Raw genomic sequence first — 21,320 nt, 5'->3', positions numbered from 1 at the left:
AATGTATGACTTTTTAAAACGCTGCTGTACGTAGTGGTACACGGACGTAGGGAGAAGTACAGAGCGCCAAAAACCTTAAAGGCACTGCCTTTGCGTGCCGGCTCGATCACATAATATCTACGGCTTTTCGCACACACATGTGAATGCAAGGCATAGTTGGTCAACAGCCATACAGGTCACACTGAGGGTGGCCGTATAAACAACTTTAACACTGTTGCAAATATGCGCCACACTGTGAACCCACACCAAACAAGAATGACAAACACATTTCGGGAGAACATCCGCACCGTAACACAACATAAACACAACAGAACAAATACCCAGAACCCCTTGCAGCACTAACTCTTCCGGGACGCTACAATATAATACCTGGGATTTATATAGCGCTTTTCTAAGTACCCAAAGTCACTTTACATGTAGAACCCATCATTCATTCACACCTGGTGGTGGTAAGCTACTTTCATAGCCACAGCTGCCCTGGGGTAGACTGACTGAATATACACCCCCCGCTACCCCAAAACCCCGCCCCCCTCAACCTCCTCATGCTCTCTCAGGGAGAGCATGTCCCAAATTCCAAGCTGTTATTTTGAGGCATGTTAAAAAAAATAATGCACTTTGTGACTTCAATAATAAATTGCCATGTTGGCATTTTTTTCCATAACTTGAGTTGATTTATTTTGGAAAACATTGTTTAATGCATACAGCGGGGAATCACAACAAAATTAGGCATAATAACGTGTTAATTCCACGACTGTATATATATCGGTATCGGTTGATATCGGAATCGGTATTTAAGAGTTGGACAATATCGGACATCTCTAGCTGTGACTTTAGCTCAGTGAGTATCCCAAGAAATAACTCCACAAGTTTATTTTGCATGTCTGTGTTGTCACTACATAAGGGTAGCAGTGATGGCAACAAAGAAACCTACAATGACCCTAGACCTTGAATACTTTGAAAGTAAACTTAATGCGATGTAGGAATCGCCTCACAACAATACCGTATCATTTTGGAGAACAACTCTGCGCTCACCTGAATTTGTGAGGCGTGAAGGTCCATGGTGATGATGTGGTCGGCGCCGGCCACAGACAACATGTTTGCCACCAGCTTGGCTGATATGGGCGCTCGGCTCTGGGACAAGCATGCAGACACAGTGGCTTAAGGATCAGCGCGTAAGAAGGAAATTGGTATTTTTAATCAAACAATAACAGGAAGTCTTTCTTGTAGTGGCATCCATCGTTGTGCAACAAATCCTTCTGGGATTCCTACTTCAGCCTGCATAAACTGAGCGGATTCTTGCGCCAATTTCACTCTCATTCCTATCTCAGCGGGAGTCTCAAAAAGGCCCTTTGAGGTTTTGTTGGCAAAACAGTACAGTAGGTACTGGTGATGCTGAGCTGTGAGCTCACTCATAAGATGACCAAAACAATAAAGTCAAACTTTTGCATTAATACAGTTGAGAAACTGTGCAATTAGAAAAAAATGTTTTTCAAAGGCTTTTTTGTCTGTTCAGCTGCACGGACCTTGTTCAAATCAAAACAAAACCTACGGCAAAAGCGTGTCTACCTTGTCCTTCTTGTCCTGCCGGGCATAGGGGAAGCAGGGGATGACGGCAGTGACGCGGGACGACGAGGCAATTTTGCAGGCGTTGATCATAATCAACAGCTCCATGAGGTTGTCGTTGATCTCGCCACAACCGCTCTGCACGATATACACGTCCTCGCCGCGCACACTTTCTCCAATCTCGACGCTGTTAGGAAAAAGAGCGGGGAGAAAAATATGTCATGAGAGCAGAGTGGGAAGCTTAAATACTGTAGAACACTATATGATGGGTCATATGATTCACAATTCAGCCAAGGTATAACTGTAAATCAGGACCTCACAAACTCAGTTGATAAAAATTAATTCTGGACAAATAACGACTGGAACTTAAAAAGCATGTACAGTTGACAATTCACTTCAACATAAGCGGTTGTTAACATAACCAAAACACAATGAAATCCCAGCTGAAAAGTAGAAAGTATTTTTGGTCCTATGCCGAAGCTTTGGAGTTAAGGGGCAGCTCCTCTGCGCCTCCTGTTTGTGTTTCTTGATTTTGACTTACCAATAAATCTGCTTTTGCAAAACCATAGGAGCAATAATGATAAAGTTGACAATACCACAACAAGTCTACTTTAACGGCTGGTTTCTCCAAATTAGCCTTTTCGGGTCTCATATTTTAGGTCGACCAAACGGGTGGAATCTTTTTTGAATTTTGACTGTCATTCACAATTTCCATATAAGACAAGAACACATATGTTTTTATGTATATTCTAATTTGGAATATACAACAAGTATGAGAAGACTAACAATGAAGCTAATGGGAATCATCTACTGCGTCCATAAAGCCCTTTAACAAAACATCCAAAAACCGCAAACAATACTCAATTTACATGTACTAACCTGAATATTAACCAAATATTAGCTATATTGTTATAAACACTAATGCTGAGGAATGACTTTTAGCATATACAGCAGTGGTTCTTAATTTTGTTGGAGGTACCGAACCCCACCAGTTTCATATGCGCATTCACCGAACCCTTCTTTAGTGAAAAATAAAATGTTTTTTTTTTTTTTTAATTCAAGACAAAGTTATATGTTTCTGGTAACACTTTAGTATGGGGAACATATTCTAAGTAACAAAGACTTAATTTAGAGTTATTTGAACACTAGGGGAACATATTCTAAGTAATTTAGAGTTATTTGGTTAGGGTCAGAGTGTTAGGGTTATAATAAGGCCATGCCGAATAAGGCATTGATAAGTACTTAATAATGACTAGTTCAAATCCAATATGTTACTAATTTGCATGTTAATAAGCAACTAATTAATGGTGAATATGTTCCCCATACTTAAGTGTTACCATGTTTTTTTACTGGTGCACAAAATGAACCGTGCATGAACATCACCTTGTTCAAAGAACAAAACCAACACAGTGCATAAACTCACAACAAATTATACACCTGCAAATCAGTCAGCTGTTGCCGTATCCATAATACGCCGATAGGGAGAAGTTTGTATTTACACGATGAGTCAGGTGTGTTTTGACCTCCGCCGAACCCCCGAGGCCGACTCACCAAACCCCTAGGGTTCGATCGAACCCAGGTTAAGAACCACTGATATACAGCATGTGTATAAATCTTAATGAAGGTGTTTGGATGTTTTAAGTGCTTTATTGGCTCCATTGTAACTTTTGATTGCATTTATTTACTATTTAGAATGCATAAAAAAGAAAAACTCGCATAAGGATTGTGAATGATAGGCAAACTTAAAAAAAAAAAAAAAGGCGCGGTTCCTCTCCAAGCTGGCAGTTTTACAAATAAAACACTGACTTGTGTTACTCAACTCATAACATTCTGAGATGACTTAAACAGGTTCCTCTGTATTTATTAACGTTTTAAATATTAATATAGCCGCAACTAAAATTACCTTGCACACTTTCAACTTACCTTATAATTCAACTCGTGTCATAGGTATCAATCAATCAATCAATGTTTATTTATATAGCCCTAAATCACAAGTGTCTCAAAGGGCTGCACAAGCCACAACGACATCCTCGGTACAAAGCCCACATAAGGGCAAGGAAAAACTCACAACCCAGTGGGTAGGCCTGTTCTATTAACTTTAAGTTTTACTGGAGGCAATATGAGTTTTATTTCCATTTCTTAGTACATAAGAGAAATTCAAACAGCAACAAGAATAGATCATATTTTACATTCCTCATCAGATGCTTTTATGCAAGATCAATGACCAACCCTCCACGTCATGTTAGACAAGTTTGGGCCGAGTCCCTGAGCCCAGACAGGCAAGGAGAAGGTATAAACTGTGGCACCTCGACCGACAACATGAATGTAGTGCAGGCAGAGGGGGCAGCGTGTGTGAGAAAAATTCCTGTTTGGGACAAGGCGCTCTAGCTTCATTCCACTATGGCCTTAGCCATGTGATCACTGACCCACACCGGCGTTTCACACTCACACACCGAAATCCAGCACACTTTGCACAGTCCACCTGAGTCCGCCTTGAAACGTGTAGTTTTGTCCGAGCTGGAAGTCTTTGCTTCAGTGTGTTGCAGAAGCCTAACCATTGTCCATTTAAGTCTATCTGTGTGACACAAGTACAATCATGTTGTCAAACAGAACAAGCACTGACATTACAGTGGATCCCTGCATATTTGCAGATTGAAAGAAAAACACTTGTGTAAATAAACTTACTTGTGCTTTCTCTTCGAAAATATGCTACTTTTCCCGAGGAAAATGCATCCAGAGATTCCCATACATTAATTTATTTATTTTTGGCATCCCGCCATATATAAATGTGATCTTTATCAGACTCCAGTATAATCGCGTACAGGCCTCAATTTGGCCTCGACGTAGGGCTGGGCGATATATCGATATATCGCGGGTTTGTCTCTGTGCGATATAGAAAATGACTATATCGTGGTATTCGAGTATACGTTCTCACGCAGTTGCTTTTAGCTGCGGTCATTACACTACAGGCTTTTTTCACTCTTTCTTGTCTCTCCTTCTCACCGAGACTTAAAACAAGCGCACCTTCTTACATACGTCACACACTGTCGCGCCATACGCCCTCGCTGAGCAGCGAGGTAGCAGCATGGGTAACATTAGCTGTGATGCTGGCGGAGTGGTGCGAGTGGTAATACGAGAGAAAGAAAGTGCAAATCTGGTAACAAATGAAGGAAGAATTATTTCCCCAGAAAAACAGCACGTGGTCCATCGTCTGGCGGTGGTTTGGCTTCAAGCGGGAAGATGTCGAACAGGTATGCGGCAAAAGCGTTGCTACAAAAAGTAGCACCGTCTGCTAATTTATAGCATCATTTGAAAAGTCACCCGCTAGAGATTAAGGAGTGCTTGAAACTCCGCATGTCAACATCTCCGTTCGGTGCCATACCCACAAAATACCGAAGCAACCATTTCCAGATCAACACCGTATGAAAAAAATGAGTCAACAAAAGAAGGAGATAACGTCCGCAGGAACCTACCACATAGCAAAGGACAAACCATTTGATTTCATATCATGCAGCTCATTTTTATTTGGAAGTTATTGAAATATCTTGTGTGACATCATGCACAAAAGTGCACTTTATTTGTTTTAAAATATTGTAGTTGCGTTCTATACAAAAAGTGCACTTTAATTTAGTGTTGTTTTGATAAGTCATCTTAGTGACATCATACACAAAAGTGCACTAATAGCTTGTTTTAAAATGTCTCTGACAATCTTGCACTTTCTGTTTTGAAATGACATGAATGTTTGTGCCACTGCTTAATAACTGTTTAATAAATACAGTATTGGTAAATTGACATAATTGTGGTTTCCCTCTCTGCATGAAAGTTAAAAATTAGCATATATTAATGCAGTATGAACAAGAATGTTTTAATGTAGACACATAGAATCATCATACTGCTGTGATTATATGCATCAAGTGTTCGAGATATATATTGTGTATCGTGACATGGCTTAAAAATATTGAGATTAGGGCTGCAACAACAAATTGATTAAATTGATTAAAATCGATCATAAAAAATAGTTGGCTATTAATTTAGTCATCGATTCGTTGGATCTATGCTATGCGCATGCGCAGAGGCCAAATTTTTATTTATTTATTTATTTGGAACCTTTATTTATAAACTGCAATATTTACAAACAGCTGAGAAACAATAATCAAAATAATAGGGGTGTTACGGTACGTGTATTTGTATCGAACCGTTTCGGTACGGGGGTTTCGTTTCGTTGCGGAGGTGTGCCGAATGAGTTTCCACACGGACATATTAAATAGCGTACTGCACGTTGTGTAAAAAATACTCAAAATGCCGGACATTTGAGGCATTTATGAAATTCCGCCCGACAGCCCCGCAAAAGAGGACATGTCCGGTGAAAAGAGGACATATGGTCAGTCTATCCTAGCCCGTTAGCTGCTAGTATGTTAGCAAAAGAGGACTAGCAGCGATCGGTTTCACCAGACGTGAAACAGCTAGCAGCGACCGGGCTAGGTCCTGACCATACGTCCTCTTTTCCCCGGACATGTCCTCTTTTGCGGGGCTGTCGGGCGGAATTTCTTAAATGCCTCAAATGTCTGGCATTTTGAGTTAGGGTTGCGTGTATTTTCAATGTACGTTCAGGGTTAAGAAGGTTAAAAACACAACAAATTGTGCGCGCAGCAGCATTCGTGAGGGAGGGAGAGCGAGTGAGAGAGTTATGATAAATGTGCATGCGTCGTCAGGCTCTGCTTTTTATCGATACATTTATCAGATTTAATTTTTTATTATCTATAGCAGGGGTGTCAAAAGTGTGCATTTTTGTAACATTTTCCTTGTTTTATTTGGCAAGTTGAAAGAACATGGCGCCAGTATGCTGGGTTTTTTTTTCCAATAAAATACTGGAAAGGATAGAATGTAGTTTGTCTCTTTTATCCGATTATTAATCGATTAATCGGAGTAATAATCGACAGATTAATCGATTATCAAATAAATCGTTAGTTGCAGCCCTAATTGAGATATCAATAAGAGGCCACATCGCCCAGCCCTACCTCGACATAACTTGCATGCACAGTTCGATAAAGTGAAAAACAAAGGAAGTGGACCAGATTCCATAAATTAACAAGGAAGTTGCTACTACACAAGAAAACATGGACGCCACAGACCAGCATGTTAGTGGGTTGTGTAGAGGAAGTAGGCAGACGATGGGAAACACCTACAGGAGGAGGTAGAAGAGAATTGCAAAAAGGAAAGTGATTGTGCTGCACACACGAATGATGTTCCTCCACCAAAGATGACGTCAAAGTCACAAACCGGTTGGCACTGCTGTTTGGACTGCGATCACATTTGAAAAGATCACATTGCAAACGGATTCGGACTACCTCCTGATGTGGCCCAAATCTGATGCAAAAATATCAGATTTGAAAGAGTAGGGCCGCACAATTAATCGACATCGAATCGACATTGAAGTTTTAATTAGTGCAATTATGTAACCGCAGGAGGCTGAGGTTTTTGTCTTTTTTTCCTCTGCCGTCACCAGCGTTTGAGTGTCTAATGTGTTCGTCAATCAGAATTGTTGAGTCTCACGTTTCTTCCTCGCGTCAAACAGGGAGAAAGAGGTCTCCCTTTGTGCATCGCTCACAGGCCCTGAGCGTGTTTATTTAACAGTAGAATTAACTGAAGGCAGTGAGCCCTCTTTACAATCACTGACAATCTTTACCTTGGTGTGTGCAGGGTGGAGAGCGACTCAGCGAGACCGCACACACACACAGGAAGCACGTACCGAGAGCTTTGTGACTCACCACTGGTCTCACCCCGGAAGCCCTTCATACCGACAGCCATCAGACTGTATAATGCATACGTTCCTTTTTGACTGTACTTGAATGTATAATAGACTGTATTTATATTATTCACATGTAAAAAATACCTAAGTGTTTATCGTGAGCGAACTGTGAATTGAAGTGAATTATATTTATATAGCGCTTTTCTCTAGTGACTCAAAGCACTTTTACATGGTGAAACTCAATATCTAAGTTACATTTAAACCAGTGTGGGTGGCACTGGGAGCAGGTGGGTAAAGTGTCTTGCCCAAGAACACAACGGCAGTGACTAGGATGGCTGAAGCGGGGATCGAACCTGGAACCTTCAAGTAGCTGGCACGGTCACTCTACCAACCGAGCTATACCGTATAGCCCCACACTTCACCCCCAACTGTGGTGCTGAATTTCCCCCAGGGATCAATAAAGTACTTTCTATTCTATTCTATTTCCACAGAGTAACAAAAATTAGGAGTACAAAATATGATTACAAAGCCAAATGTCCCATTGAAGGAATAATATTTTCAGCTTCAAATCGGATGGCAATATGAGCCCATCAACATGGACTAACGAGCGAGAATGCCGTGATCACAAACAAAAAGACAACCTCTGACCTAGTATTCCCCACTGGAAAAAAAAAAAGCACTTTAAGATGTTCAATATTTAAGTAAAATTGTTGCTTACTTAACCCTTGTGTAATGTTCATATTGTTGTTACTCAGCCAGTGTTTGTGGGTCTGATGGACCCGTTGCATTTTGTGGCTTTTAATGCCTCACAATCAAACACTTTTATGTTAAAATACTGAACAGATGTTTACCTTATCCAAATAAACATCTGTTCGGTATTTTGAATCACAAATTAAGCATTAATCCGTAGAAATCAATTGAATTTATTAGCATCGGTAAGTAACATATTTGATTGGCATAAAGTGCCGTGCTGATGTGATTGTGACGCTAATGAGAAAAAGAATACATTTGTTTGCAGTTGATTTCCTGCTACAAGTCGTCTGTCATCTACAATTCATGTTTGCCGTTGTTTTTATGATATGAAGTTCATATTTTGTCTCATTATTTAGGTTTAGATGTCCCTGTTCAGAAATGTTTGCTAGCAATATCAAGAGTCAGTACATGCTTTTGAGCCTACCGTTGTAATACTATTAAGGTTATTTTCTTGAGGCTAACAAATAGCACCAAGGACGCTATAATGTGGTCATCCGTGTCGAATAACGCACTTGGCTTTCCTGCACAACAACTAAGCTTTTAGTTTTTGTTATGAAAATGGACAATGAAAATATGGTGGATTGGACCAACAATCACAATATTTATGACTTAACATGACGTTAGTTTATTTGCACAACCAGGTCTTTGTAGTTATATTTAGGCATAGCAACCACAAAAGAACACAAACTAATGAGATATCTTGTCCTTTTCTTAGATTTAATTCTGCTATCAAACACTACTAATATAGTGGAGAACAAACTTGATTGCATTACAGAAAGTCTCTTAAACAAATCAAACGTTCAAACAAACATTTTACAAAGTGATCGCTGCAGACACAAGCAGGGTCCGATTGTATTCCACATAGATCTGGGCGATATATCAAATATACTCGATATATTGCTGGTTTGTCTCTGTGCAATATAGAAAATGACTATATCGTGATATTCGAGTATACGTTCTCACGCAGTTGCTTTTAGCTGCGGGCATTAGACTACAGGCTCTTCTCAGTCTTTCTTGTCTCTCCTTCTCACAGAGACATAAAACAAGTGCACCTTCCTCCATACGTCACATACTGTCGCGCATGCAACGTCATACGCTCTCGCGGAGCAAAGAGGTAGCAGCATGGTAACATTAGCTGTGATGCTAGCGGAGTGGTGCGAGTGGTAATACGAGAGAAAGAAGGTGCCAATCTGGTAACAAATGAAGGAATAATTCATTCCCAAGAAAAACAGCACGGGGTCCATCGTCTGGCGGTGGTTTGGCTTCAAGCGAGAAGATGTTGAACAAGTATGTGGCAAAAGCGTTGCTATAAAAAGTTTGTGACTTCAATAATAAATATGGCAGTGCCATGTTGGCATTTTTTTCCATAACTTGAGTTGATTTATTTTGGAAAACCTTGTTACATTGTTTTATGCATCCAGCGGGGCATCACAACAAAATTAGGCAAAATAATGTGTTAATTCCACGACTGTATACAGTATATCGGTATCGGTTGATATCGGAATCGGTAATTAAGAGTTGGACAATATCGGATATCGGCAAAAAAACCCATTATCGGACATCTCTAATCATAAGATTAAACATACAATCTATCTAATTGCCAACATTTTAAGAATTAATCAAATATAGAATTCTACACATTGAGCACTTTAACAAACGCGAACACACACACACACACACACACACACACCCACCCACACACCCACACACACACACACACACACACACACACACACACACACACACACACACACACACACACACACACACACACACACACACACACAATCTATTAAATAGCCAACAATAAAATAATTAATCAATGATAGAATTCTACACATTGAGTCTATTAGAGTGCTAACACTGCCAAGAGTTAATCAATAGCCAACATATCAGTGTGAAACTTTTTAAACATCACAAAATTATTTTCTTTTTGAGGAAGTTGTTTGTTTTCATTGTGCTATTTTAAATATTTTTAATAGTTTATTATTTTTTCTTCGGTCAGTGGTCAACAAAATAAACAAACAGTTTTACCGTATTTTCCGCACTATTAGCCGCACCTAAAAACCACAAATTTACTCAAAAGCTGACAGTGCGGCTTTTAACCCGGTGCGCTTTATATATGGATAAATATTAAGATTCATTTTCATAAAGTTTCGATCTCGCAACTTCGGTAAACAGCCGCCATCTTTTTTCCCGGTAGAACAGGAAGCGCTTCTTCTTCTACGCAAGCAACCGCCAAGGTAAGCACCCGCCCCCATAGAACAGGAAGCGCTTCTTCTTCTACTGTAAGCAACCACCCGCCCGCGTAGAAGAAGAAAAAGCGCGCGGATATACCGTACGTTTCATTTCCTTTGTGTGTTTACATCTGTAAAGACCACAAAATGGCTCCTACTAAGCGTCAGGGATCCGGTTCATGAAAAGACGCAATCTCTCCATCCGCACACGGATTACTATTTCACAGCAACTGATATTCCTGTGAACGCACTGTGGATACAACGGGAGCACGTACGGTGAATATTCGCACCACAGGGAATGAGAAGTCATCCTTCACTGTGGTTCTAGCTTGCCATGCTAACTTCCACCCATGGTGATATTCAAAAGGAAGACCTTGCCAAAAGAGACCTTTCCAGCTGGCGTCATCATAAAAGCTAACTCGAAGGGATGGATGAAGAAAAGATGAGCGAGTGGTTAAGGTAAGTTTAAGTTTACGCGAAGAGGCCGGGTGGCTTTTTTCACGCAGCTCTGTCCATGTTGATATACGTATGTTTGTGATTGCACATTTGCGTACATTTTGGGAGTGAACAGAGTTGTTAGAACGCTGGTTTTTAATATATTATTAAAGTTTGACTGACCTATCTGACTGTTTTTTTGACATTCCTTTAGCGCAGTTAGATGCGGCTTACAACACCGGGCGGCTTATAGGTTGGACAAAGTTTTGAAATATGCCGTTCATTGAAGGCGCGGCTTTTAACCCAGGGCGCCTTATGGTGCGGAAAATACGGTACATAAACAGTTGAAAATGTTGCCGACCGAAAAAATTTAGGCTGAAGTTGAACACTTTTTGCACTTAACACTATAAACAATGTCAAATACAAGATGAGTTTCCTAAAAATATGAAATTTCCTTTGCACAACATATTACAAATACACCTTGTACACAACATAAACCCTGTTCAATTATATACACAGTAAAGGCATGTGAAATATCCCTGTACACGTGTTAGTTAAATCTTTGTACTAATTATACACTATATACAAACAATTATACTTCCATTATTATTTATATCCCACATTTAGTTTGTAATTATCATTGATCATAGTATTAACTACTGTGTTGATTCAAGAGTGATACATTTTTAATACATAAACAACTTTGCCTTTTCTTTCTTTTAAATGGACACCATTTCATTAGTCATTTAAACTACTGTAACATCTGAATGAGAAACACAGTTACAGTATAAGTAAATATTTATGAATGAACTAGTCATCTTTGTTGTTCGTAAGCATATGCCTAAAATAACTTATGCTGCTTTTAGAAATTGATGGAAAAATTACAGCCAGTAAATATGTGTACGCTTTATTATTCGATTAGTCAACTAATCGTTAAGATAATCGTTGACTAATCGACAATCAAAATAAAATAAATAATAATAAACTGCTCCTAGGAAGAAAACACAGACAAAACTGCCTGTGTAACTTCCAGTAGGAATGTCGTAGAGACATGAAACAAAAACCTCTATGTAGGTCTCACTTAAACCTACATTTCATATATTGACAACCCCCGGCAAAAATCAACAGGAAGTTTGCAATTCCCCCTTCAAAACAAAAGTTTTGTAAAAACCGGTCACCTTTTTTCAAACATTATCTCCTCTGAGCGCGTTTGTCGTGTCGGCTTCAAACTAGCACAGGAGAGAGATTGAACCTTTCTGATTAAAAGTTGACGAAAGAGTTTTAATTACTGCTCCAGTTTGGATTTTATGTGCCGTCAAAGTCGGTCCCGTCCATCGCTGCTTGCAGCTTTAATTTATGTTTATGTTTTCAATCTTAAAAACTTAAACAAAGGAAGAAGTGTAAAGAAATGAAACTAAAGAAGGAAAATAATTCAAAGAAGGACCATCAATCCTCAACAAAAACTGGGGGTTCGTTTTATTCATGCTTTTAACTAGCTGCACATGCTGGAAACCTGTAGCGAGAGCTAAATATTGAATTCATTGACAGTGTAGTGTGAAATCCGATGTTTGCCATTTGTAGAAATTTCATGTAAGTCATCATTAAATGGCCCTGATATGTCAAAAGGCATTAATAAATCATGTTCTTTTTTAATACCTTTATAACTGATAACGGTAGTTCAGCCGGGATATGCTCATTTCAAAATTAGATTTACAGCCCCAAAATATTGTTATTGTTTTCATTTCGATGCCCCGCCCTCCACCGTTTGACCAATTAAATCACATCCAGGTTGCCAGTTACACACCACCCTCTTCGTCGAGCTACTGCCACTGGTAAAGTTACTAAACATGTCAGACCTTAGTAAATCTAAAAGGCGTCATTACGATTCTCAACTTATTTATGACAAAGCCAGGAACAAAACAAGGATTTGTATCAGGATTCCTCTGAAAGATGGAGACGATTGAAGGCGAAGAAGATTTTTTAATCTGACGCCAAACTTGCTAATTTCCTCCTTAATAGATAAGTAAGGCATTTACGTTTTGTTATTATTTGTAATAGATGGAAATGGACATTTCGTATGTAAACTATATTGTCCAATACAGTCTATGATCTTGTCTAACAAAGCTAGTATGTTCACACTAGTGTAATGCGCCGGTCAATGACACATCGACATATAGGCTAACAGGGGAAATATACTGTATGCCCGTTAGCCTGTATGTTGATGTGTCATCCAAATGACAAGGCAAAATATATTTTCGACAAATAAAACCTATGTGGATATGGGTAGTGTCAGTGCCTATTTCGTTCTCAATATTCTGGTACGCAGGGGAAATGGGCTCCATCATTAGCACGGCTAATTGCAGTTTCTGGTAATGTATGCATCAGGCACATATGGGGTGGTATTGGCTTGGCACAATATAATGCATTACATGTATTGATTGTCTACTTTGTGTATGACATGGTAGTAGTCTATATGATTTATGCGTCACGTGGTCTTTGCATAACGTGGGTTGGCTCATGGAATCGTACTCTGCACTGAAAGATGGTGATGTGCGTAAATAGAAGAAAATGCAGTACGTCAGGTTGGATGCAACATGGGGTTATGCTGAACAAAATGTGGCGGTAATTTTACTGTTGGCCTTGGCTTGCCATCAAAGTTGCAATATGTGGTATATTATATATGATATATTTCGATGGTGGTCCGTGCGGTCAAACTAGACATTTAGCAGGGTAATGCCAGCAATCTGCCCCGACTCCCGATTAAAATATTGCTGCGTAACTTTACAAATATATTTGGCTAATCGACATTAGTAAATTCTGGCATAATTACTTAGTAAACCATCTTGCATGAAGCATAAAAGTGAAACCTACAGGGTAGGACTTGTCGATTGCCATTTGAAGTTCCTTGGAGTAGGATTGGGATTCGACTGCGTATCTGGCAACCTCAGTCATGGAGAGTGGGAGGCGACTACAGAATTTTGATTGCAGTACCATTTCTGGCCACATTACTACATATGGCACCTTTAAGTGAACACAGTCTCAGAGACATAACCTGCAGAGGCACTTTCGATGTCCGGCCCCTGAGCCTTTGGCCTCTTGAAACTGCGGCCCTTTTCATTATGTAGTTTAATAGCACTGCTCTACGCTAACTCTCACTTGTTTCAATGCTACGCTCATGCTGCTTGACCGTCATGTGAATTAGGCCGCAAAGAAGAAAAACAGATATGACGTCATATGCGACCCAGCTACTGGAAGAGACTTTAGTGTAGGACTATGTTTTTCTCTTAGCAACATAAGGAATATAAAAAATGCATGGATGAGGGTTCTGCATGTCTGTTAGGATTTGAAGGCCAAGAAAGCAACACGTACTGCAGGTACTGCTTGTAAAAAGTCACAATATGTGTAAGAGAAGCGTACCTTCACTGATTCCATTAGTCTGGTGTACAAACCAAGTGCATGTGATTTGTAACCACTTGACTAATGAAAGGGCTGCAAATATGCACTAAGTTTAACCCAAAATATAACAGAAATTGCATATTTGATTATTGTTGTGAACGACCTTTCAGCCAGGATGTCCCTGCCTGTCAAAGTAACATATGTCAATTAACCAGTTTTTCAACATTTTTTGAGCCAAGGCACATTTTCTTTCCATTGAAAAACTGCGGAGGCACACCACCAGCAGAAAAATTTAAAAATGAAACTGAGCAGCAGATATTGACAGTAAAAAGTATTTCCCGCAATTGTTGGATATGAATTCAAACCATGATCAACTATGCATCACTATAGCTCTTGTCTCAAAGTAGGTCTACTGTCACATTGTGACATATTTTGAGTTTTTTGGTGTTTTCCTGTGCGTAGTGTTTTAGTCCTCGTCTTGCGCTCCTATTTTGGTGGCTTTTCCTCTTTTGTTGGTATTTTCCTCTAGCAGTTTCATGTCTTCCTTTGAGCGCTATTCCCCGCACCCGCTTCGTTTTACCAACTTATACCATGCCAACTTTATTTATAAAGCCCTTTAAAAACAACCACAGTTGAAAAACAAAGGGCTGTACACCACAAATAAATACAGGCAAATGACAGACTAAAATGTATCATTTAAAACAGAGGTAAAATACACACACACATATACACACACACATATATATATATATATATATATATATATGCACATAGAAGAAGCAGATACAAATTATCTTAAGAGCAATTTGTTAGATAAAAAGGCAGTTAAAAAGTTAAAAACAGTTTAAACAGTTCTAGCAATCAAGACAATCTAAAAGAGATATCCGATATTGTCCAACTCTTAATTACCGATTCCGATATCAACCGATACCGATATATACAGTCGTGGAATTAACACATTATTATGCCTAATTTTGTTGTGATGCCCCGCTGGATGCATTAAACAATGTAACAAGGTTTTCCAAAATAAATGAACTCAAGTAATGGAAAAAAGTGCCAACATGGCACTGCCATATTTATTATTGAAGTCACAAAGTGCATTATTTTTTTTAACATGCCTCAAAACAGCAGCTTGGAATTTGGGACATGCTCTCCCTGAGAGAGCTTGAGGTGGGCGGGGTTGGGAGGGGCGGGTAGCGGGGGTGTATATTGTAGCGTCCCGGAAGAGTTAGTGCTGCAAGGGGTTCTGGGTATTTGTTCTGTTGTGTTTATGTTGTGATACAGTGCGGATGTTCTCCTGAAATGTGTTTGTCATTCTTGTTTGGTGTGTGTTCACAGTGTGGCGCATATTTGTAACAGTGTTAAAGTTGTTTATACGGCCACCCTCAGTGTGACCTGTATGGCTATTGACCAAGTATGCCTTGCATTGTGAAAAGCCGTAGATATTACGTGACTGGGCCGGCAGGCAAAGGAAGTGCCTTTAAGGTTTATTGGCGCTCTGTACTTCTCCCTACGTCCGTGTATAAAGCGGCGTTTTAAAGAGTCACAAATTGTACTTTTTGAAACCGATACCGATAAGTTTGAAACCGATACCGATAATTTCGGATATTACATTTTAAAGCATTTATCGGCCGATAATATCGGACTGCCGATATTACCGGACATCCCTACAATTTAAGTGTTTTTTATCCTTCTTTTTAAATGGCATGTACAAATGTACTTTGTGGACGCCGTCTCTGCTCCGCATGCTGTAAGTCTTTGCTGTCGTCCAGCATTCTGTTTTTGTTGACTTTGTAGCCAGTTCAGTTGTGTATAGCCTTCCCTAAGCTTCAACGCCTTTTCTTAGCGGCACTTGCCTTTGTTTATTTTTGGTTTAAGCTATCGATACCTTTTTACCTGCACACTGCCTCCCGCTGTCGTCTGCATATTGTGATCACGACAAATCATGTTCTCGACATCTACAAAGCAATTATCTACCTGCTGCCCCATAGATCGACAGATAGTACTTTATTGATTCCTTCAGGAGAGTTCCCTCAGGAAAACTGATATGGAAGAGAATAACACTGTTACTCTGCCGAGCTCTAGACAGCACAGACACCCAACAACGGCACATTATTTGCGGCTTATAATTACTGGTATGCACAAAATATTTTTAACCCAAATTGGTGAAATTACATAATCTCCCACGGCACACCAGACTGTATTTCACGGCGCCGCGGCACAGTGGTTGAAAAACACTGAATTAAACATTAAATACACTTTTGATGCTTAGTTCTAATGACTCACTATTCTATGTCCACTAATTACACAGCTATAGCTGCCACATTGGCACGACAATCCCGTGATAATGTGGACAATTTTCCGAGAGCAGCAAACAAAACAATCGTGTTAAAAAGTGTATGTACGTAACAGTTGAACTATTTAGTTGTACCACAATGTTGCAACAGGAAACATGGTAGCTAGCAATAGACAATATATCGTGACAGAGTTTACAAAAGTTGAGCTAAGGAAAATAAGGACAAGATATGTTACATACTGAATTCTTCCCAAAATTAAAGAAATACAATTTAAAATTATTAATGGAATATACCCTTCGAAGGATTTTTTGAAACTTAAAATTCAACATGGAGGTTGATGGCTGAAATATCTGGGGAGCTGTAGAGGATGTCAATCATCTGTGGAATGTGAGAGTGTACATGTGTTTTGGGGGGAGACCAGAGATTGGCTGAGAAACAAGGGTGGGGAGATGTACCCATTCTCTATGGAAGAGATCAAATTTGGTACTTTTGTAAACAACTGCAACATAGAAATGTTTGTCAACATTATTATGCTACAGGCAAAAAAAATTCTACTTAAATGTCGATTTATGAAAATAAGGCCTACATTTTCTAATTGGCTCAGTGGGTTACAATTATCGATCAAATCCTGGAGAATGATTAAGAGTACAAAAGCCCTTAAATTGACATCCTGAGATGTCCGATAATATCGGGCTGCAGATATTATTGGCCGATAAATGCTTTAAAATGTAATATCGGAAATATCAGTATCGGTTTCAAAAAGTAAAATGTATGACTTTTTAAAATAAAAGAGTGGTACACGGACGTAGGGAGAAGTACAGAGCGTCAATTAACCTTAAAGGCACTGGCTTTGTGTGCCGGCCCAATCACATAATTCCTACGGCTTTTCACACACACACACAAGTGAGTGCAAGGCATACTTGGTCAACAGCCATACAGGTCACACTGAGGGTGGCCGTATAAACAACTTTAACACTGTTACAAATATGCGCCACACTGTGAATCCACACCAAACAAGAATGACAAACACATTTCGGGAAAACATCCGCACCGTAACAACAAACACAACAGAACAAATACCCAGAACCCCTTGCAACACTAACTCTTACGGGACGCTACAATATACAACCCCTGCTACCCACTACCCCCACCCCACCTCAACCTCCTTATGCGGTTTGATGACCTCATCAAACCGTCGCGAGCGTAGCATAACAACAACAAGAGTGTGTTGTTGCCGGTGCTGTAGCCGTGGCTAACAAGCGAGCTCGGTGACTGACTAACGACACCATGTCTATGGCTTGGGATTACTTTAAAGTGTCACTGACGGATAAAAAACTGGCAGATAAAAAACTGGCAATTTGCAATGACTGCAAAAAGTTGGTTATGCGAGGAGGAACCAAGATGTCTTCCTTTAATACGAGCAATTTGATCTCCTTATTACTCGAGTATACTCTGGACTGAAGCTGTGTGACTTCATTGTTTTTGTAGCTGTTGTTTTGAGACATGTTTAAAATAAATAAATAAATAATGCACTTTGTGAAAGTCAAAGTATAGTACTTCCCATAGTTGTAGTGGGTGTCAGGATTATCTCAGGGAGAGCATGTCCCCCAAAAAAATGCACTTTGTGACTTCAATAATAAATATGGCAGTGCCATGTTGGCATTTTTGTCCATAACTTGAGTCGATTTATTTTGGAAAACCTTGTTACATTGTTTAATGCATCCAGCGGGGCATCACAACAAAATTAGGCATAATAATGTGTTAATTCCACGACTGTATATATCGGTATCGGTTGATATCGGAATTAAGAGTTGGACAATATCGGAATATCGGATATCGGCAAAAAAGCCATTATCGGGCATCTCTATTAAAAACATTTAAAGTTATTTAGGTAGCTCAGTGGCCTTGTGGTTAGAGTGTCCGCCTTGAAACTGGGAGGCCGTGAGTTCAAACCCTGGCCGAGTCATACCAAAGACTACAAAAAATGGGACCCATTGCCTTCCTGCTTGATCAAGGGTTGGAATTGGGGGTTAAATCACCAAATGTTTCCCGAACGCGCCCACTGCTGATGCTCACTGCTCCCCTCACCTCACAGGGGGTGAACATGGGGATGGGTCAAATGCAGAGGACACATTTCACCACACCCAGTTTGTGTGTGACAATCGTTGGGACTTTAACTTTTTTTATATATATATATATTTTTTTTTAGTATTATTACTCTCTGTATTTGCTTTTGTTTTCTTTCCTTGATGTTGAAAGTGCATTGACTTTTACGTGAATTATAAATATATTTTAGTTATTCAATAAAAAAAAATTAACAAGAAAAAAAACATGCTAGCTAGCACACATACGCTAACGTTGGAACTTTACGCAATTCACGAACACGCATGCGCTACATTTTTTAATTTGACGCCCGTTACAACTGTGCTAAACAAAAATATAATACGTCAAAATCCAAACGTCGTGTCCGATAAAGGACGCACTAGCGTTAGCCTGCTAGCCCGCTGTGTTTACATGAGGCTAGTTCGTCACGTGTGGTAAACTATTGTTAGCTTCGAGCTAACGTTTTCCCGCAAAGTGATCATGAGGGGCCAACCCTCCGTTGTACGACAAGTATTCCCACGCATTACAAACGCCTGCTTGTCAAAGAAACCACAACTATACTCGCCATGTTTCCTGGTTGCTGAATTTCTTGGTTATCACTTTGCCCAGATCCAGTCCCAGCCGATCCGCCACTTTCTGGGACAGGTCGTGGTGCGAGCTCCCGCTGAAGAGGACTATGTTCGGCATGTTCGAGGAGGGGGAGGGCCCTAAAAAAAAAATTGCAAGGAAAAAAAGAGGGGGAAAATAAAAGAAAGAAGCAGGTCTCCCCACCGAAATAGTCGCGGTAATGAGGAGGTTGGCTAATATTGCATTGCCGTGCTGCACTGGCGACCGTCGACGGCAGAGAGAGGGGGGATATCACAGATATCGCATGCTTAGGGATGGGCGGATCGATCCAAATGTCGACACTAAATGTAGTATCACTCTTAGGTCGATACTAGAGCGATGATATCGGTTTTTGTATTTTTCTTTTTTTTGTTGTTGTTGCGTTTTTTGTCCATATTGTCATTCAATTCTATAAGATAAAATGGGAAGATATGGAATTAGCGGGCTGGCTGGCGACTGGTTAAAAAGTTATTTAACAGGGAGGGTACAGTTTGGGTTGACTTGAAACTGTTTAATGTTGCACTTATTACATACTTGCCAACCCTCCCGAATTTTCCGGGAGACTCCCGAAATTCAGTGCCTCTCCCGAAAACCTCCCGGGACAAATATTCTCCCGAAAATCTCCCGATTTTCAGCCGGAACTGGAGGCCACGCCCCCTCCAGCTCCATGCGGACCTGAGTGAGGACAGCCTTTTTTCATGACGGGAGGACAACAGGGTGACAAGAACTAAATCATCCAGACTAGAGACAAATTGTATTATTATGTTTATCTTACCTAAAAACAAATATATTTATTAATTGAAAAAAAAAAAAATACAAATAAATTTTTACTATATTTTGCTAAAAACATCAAAATTAATTGTATTTTTATTTGTATTTTTTCTGACTCCTTATTACATCCAGCCATAGAATTATACATTAAAATAAACATATTTGAAATAATTAATTTTAAATGATCATAATTCATTTAAAATGACCATATTTAATTATTAAAATAATTGCTTGTTTATCAACAACTTTAGCATTTTATTCATTATATTTTGAAGCTCTCAGAAGCCAAGTTATGTTGTATTCCTTAAGATTTATTTATGCAAGTTTGAAGTATCAATTATCTAAACACAGTTTTGTTTGCATATTTTCAGGATGTATATATATATATATATATATGTATGTATGTGTGGGAAAAAAATCACAAGACTATTTCATCTCTACAGGCCTGTTTCATGAGGGGGGTACCCTCAATCGTCAGGAGATTTTAATGAGAGCATTCACATACCATGGTTTATATAGGGCACAGAGTGGGTGGGTACAGGCTGGCGTAGGGGCGTGGTGATTGGCTCATGTGTTACCTAGGAGGTGTTTCCGTCTGTGGCGGCATGCTGTTACAATTTCGCTGCGCTTGTTGAGGGATGACAGGTCTGACACTTTCCCAAAGACAACACCCTAAGAAAAGTATTCAACAAGAACAACATTAAATTGAGCTACAGCTGTATGAACAATATACGACAAATTATCTCAAACCACAACAAAACAATTGCAAATGAGCCGTCGGCCCCCAGACAGAGCGACTCCAAAACCAACAAAGACTGCAACTGTCGAAAGAAACCTGATTGCCCTCTCAACGGGGGGTGCTTACAAACATCAGTTGTCTACCAATCTACGGTAACACGCAAGGACATTAACACATCCGACACATATGTAGGATTAACCGAGGGGGAGTTCAAAACCAGATGGAACAATCACAAGGCTTCTTTCAGGAACCAAAACCTGCGGAATACCACAGAACTCAGCAAACACATTTGGGACCTCAAAGACAATAATGTTGAATATTCAATAACATGGCAAATTCTTGCATCCAGCACACCTTACAATAGTGGTAATAAAAGATGCAACCTATGCTTGAAAGAGAAACTGTTTATTATTTACCGTCCAGACCTGTCATCCCTCAACAAGGGAGGAGCGAAATTGTAACAGCATGCCGCCACAGACGGAAACACCTCCTAGGTAACACATGGGCCAATCACCACGCCCCTACGCCAGCCTGTACCCACCCACTCTGTGCCCTATATAAACCATGGTATGTGAATGCTCCCATTAAAATCTCCTGATGATTGAGGGAACCCCCCCTCATGAAACAGGCCTGTAGAGATGAAATAGTCTTGTGATTTTTTTCCCACACAT

General features: G+C 39.8%; 1 protein-coding gene across 1 annotated transcript in view; it reads right to left on the bottom strand.

The window, feature by feature from the left end:
* Positions 1–19,406, bottom strand: part of LOC133622465 (ribose-phosphate pyrophosphokinase 2) — a 29,835-nt gene extending 10,429 nt beyond the window's left edge. The window contains exons 1-3 of the mRNA XM_061985246.2: positions 19,099–19,406; positions 1,567–1,750; positions 1,033–1,131 (exon numbers count right to left, since the gene is read on the bottom strand). Of these exons, the coding sequence (XP_061841230.1) occupies positions 1,033–1,131; positions 1,567–1,750; positions 19,099–19,220 (405 nt within the window). The 5' untranslated portion in view covers positions 19,221–19,406. The remainder of the gene's footprint in view (positions 1–1,032; positions 1,132–1,566; positions 1,751–19,098) is intronic.
* Between the last annotated feature and the right edge of the window lie 1,914 nt (positions 19,407–21,320).

This window comes from Nerophis lumbriciformis, linkage group LG23, assembly GCF_033978685.3.
Source record: "Nerophis lumbriciformis linkage group LG23, RoL_Nlum_v2.1, whole genome shotgun sequence".
NCBI classification, from domain to species: Eukaryota; Metazoa; Chordata; class Actinopteri; order Syngnathiformes; family Syngnathidae; genus Nerophis; species Nerophis lumbriciformis.
This window is presented reverse-complemented; position numbering and strand designations above follow the sequence as displayed.